The sequence below is a fragment of the Penaeus chinensis genome, chromosome 38, assembly GCF_019202785.1.
Source record: "Penaeus chinensis breed Huanghai No. 1 chromosome 38, ASM1920278v2, whole genome shotgun sequence".
Classification (NCBI taxonomy): Eukaryota; Metazoa; Arthropoda; class Malacostraca; order Decapoda; family Penaeidae; genus Penaeus; species Penaeus chinensis.
Genome location: NC_061856.1, coordinates 883250 through 885749, shown reverse-complemented (window position 1 = coordinate 885749; position 2500 = coordinate 883250). Strand labels below are relative to the sequence as shown.

At 46.4% G+C, this 2500-nt stretch overlaps 1 protein-coding gene across 1 annotated transcript in view; it reads left to right on the top strand.

Moving 5' to 3' along the window:
- LOC125046245 (uncharacterized protein C10orf82 homolog) overlaps nt 1-2500 on the top strand; it is a 96362-nt gene that overhangs the window by 79819 nt on the left and 14043 nt on the right. Inside the window, exons 3-4 of the mRNA XM_047644013.1 lie at nt 602-711; nt 850-937. Of these exons, the coding sequence (XP_047499969.1) occupies nt 602-711; nt 850-937 (198 nt within the window). The remainder of the gene's footprint in view (nt 1-601; nt 712-849; nt 938-2500) is intronic.

Below are 2500 nucleotides of genomic sequence, written 5' to 3'. Positions count from 1 at the left end.
TCATTAATTGTTTTGATTGAAACAAAATTAAACAGTCATGGTCACGAAAATATGAGTTTTGATAATTAGCCGAAAGTGTAACTAATTGCATTTTTCAATTGAAAACAAAAAACAATTACATTTCATTAATTGGCTTTATCATTTGAGATAAAACGATGTACTTTAGATTCGTGCCAATTTAGGTGTACTTGTTTTCACTGCTGTATTTATAAAAAATATAATAACAAACATGATGTTTGTCAGATATAAAACCCATTTGCTGCCCGCCCCCACTCTTTCGTTGCGAAACTAGTGTTTTGCATATCCACCTGTACACATGTACAGCAACCTCCCTGACGACCGGAAGGGTCACCAAATGATAAAAAATCGCTGCCAATACGAAAGCTTCGCACGAAAGTTGCCTAAGCATGTAGGATGAAAAGAAGTTGTGTCCCCCCCAAAATCACAGTGAGGGTGACACAGCAAACCAGGCAAAGTTAGTAACGCCTAATGAAACTTACAAGGAGTTCAGAGGTCGACGCCTATCGGTGGCTTGGTTCGCCCTCCAAATGGGCTCTGTGGCGTCCTCGTTTGCCTATTAAAGAAAGCGTCTCTCCCACAGGTTACATTCCCGGGCTGATGTTCCGCTACGGACAGACTTTTGGCCGCGCTGCCGAGGAGAGCATAACCCAGTACATAAAGCTGCAGGCGGAGAGAAAGGCCAGAGAAGAGGTAAGAAAGAAAGAAAAAAGTTAGTAGGAATCAAAGTTAGCGAGACACATAAATAAAGCAGATATAATACCAGAAACAAACTGTTGTGTGGATGAACAGGCATATAGACCATTAATGAGACCTTTGCTTCGGTTGCAGGTGAAGAGATCCAGATCGCTGCCGAGGATTAAAGAAAAGAGATCTGATTCTCAGGTCATACAGGACTTCTACAACAAATATGGTCTGGGTCAGTACATAGGATTCTGAGAATTTCCCTACCACACGCGCGCGCGCGCGCACATACACACACAAGTTGTATATATATACACATATATATATTTATTCATTTATTTATATATATATTATATGTTTTATATATATATTGGTTTATGTTCATATATTATATATATATGTGTATATATATATATAAGGAATCCTGCAACCTTAGGTTGCGTGGTGGGGGGGATGGCCCCCACTTTTCCTCCTTGGGAAGCATGTCTGGGTGTGCCGAGGCGTCGCCCTTCCGGAGGCCCACAAATGGGGTCAATCTACGGCGAGCGTGCCGTGTAGCGGCCTGGAACATCCTCAGTCTCTCGGAGGATGATCGACTCCCTTTGTTGTCGAGGGAGCTGGGGAGGCTCTCTCTGAGGTGCGACGGCCTGGTAGTGGTGAGACCAGTAGTGGGGGTTATACCTATTACTGGTCTGGCTGTAGCAATGGTGCGCGCCTTAGGGGAGTCGCGGTGGCTGTATCTGACCGCTTCCGTTCCTCAGTCAAGAAGGTTACCCCTGTTGACGAGCGCATTCTGTTTTTGAGAATGAAGCACACTTTGGGCTTCATATCTCTAGTGGCAGTTTACACTCCTACTGAGGGAAGTGGGCTTGAAAAGAAAGAGAAGTTCTATACCAAACTTGACTCTATAGTGGATCAATGTCCCCAGGGGGACACCCTCATGGTCTTTGGGGACTTCAATGCAGTCACTGGCACTGACAGGGAAGGATATGAGCTATGCATCGGTCCCTATGGCTCTGGTACTAGGAACACCAGTAGCTCATTCTACTTAGACTTCGTAAGATCTAGGAGGCTGAGGATTGCAGGCTCCTGGTACCAGAGACGAGATCTACACCGCTGGTCTTGATACTCAAATACTGGTGTTGTAGCTAAATAGATCAACCATATTCTTGTGGATACTCGCTGGAGGATCCTTCAGAACTGTAGAGTTTTTAGGAGTGTCCTTTGATACCGACCACAGACTTGTTGCAACACTAAGGCTCCGCCTCAGATCTAGACGTATCCCGAGATCTCACCAGCAGGTGTTCCATCTCGAGAGGATCAAGAGTGAGGAGGTGGCTCAGGAGTATGCAGTGGCAGTCTCAAATCGGTTTGAAGTGCTTGGCACTCTACAGGACCCTGCTAAACTGTGGGATACCTTTAAGCAGGAAACTCTGTCAGCTGCCGAGGAGTGCCTTGGGGTCCGACCTCAGCGAAGGAGGTGTGTTGTCTCGGACGAGACACTGAACACTATCAAGAGGAGTCATGCTGCCAGACTGGATGGGAACCATGTCTTGCAGAGGTAGCTGTCTTGCTCTGCTAGGGCCTCTTTGAGAATGGACCAAGAGAGGTACGTTAGGGGCATCGTGGAAGAGTTGAAAGGCTTTTTTTGTCCAAAATGACCTTCGACCTGATTTCCGAGCCCTGAGGGAACTCCAGTCAAAGTCCATCTCTCAATTGGGCTCAGTGAGGGCAGAGGATGGTCACATTGTGTCAGAGCTGGGTGAGTATAGGGCCCGCTGGGCTGAGTACTTTGAGC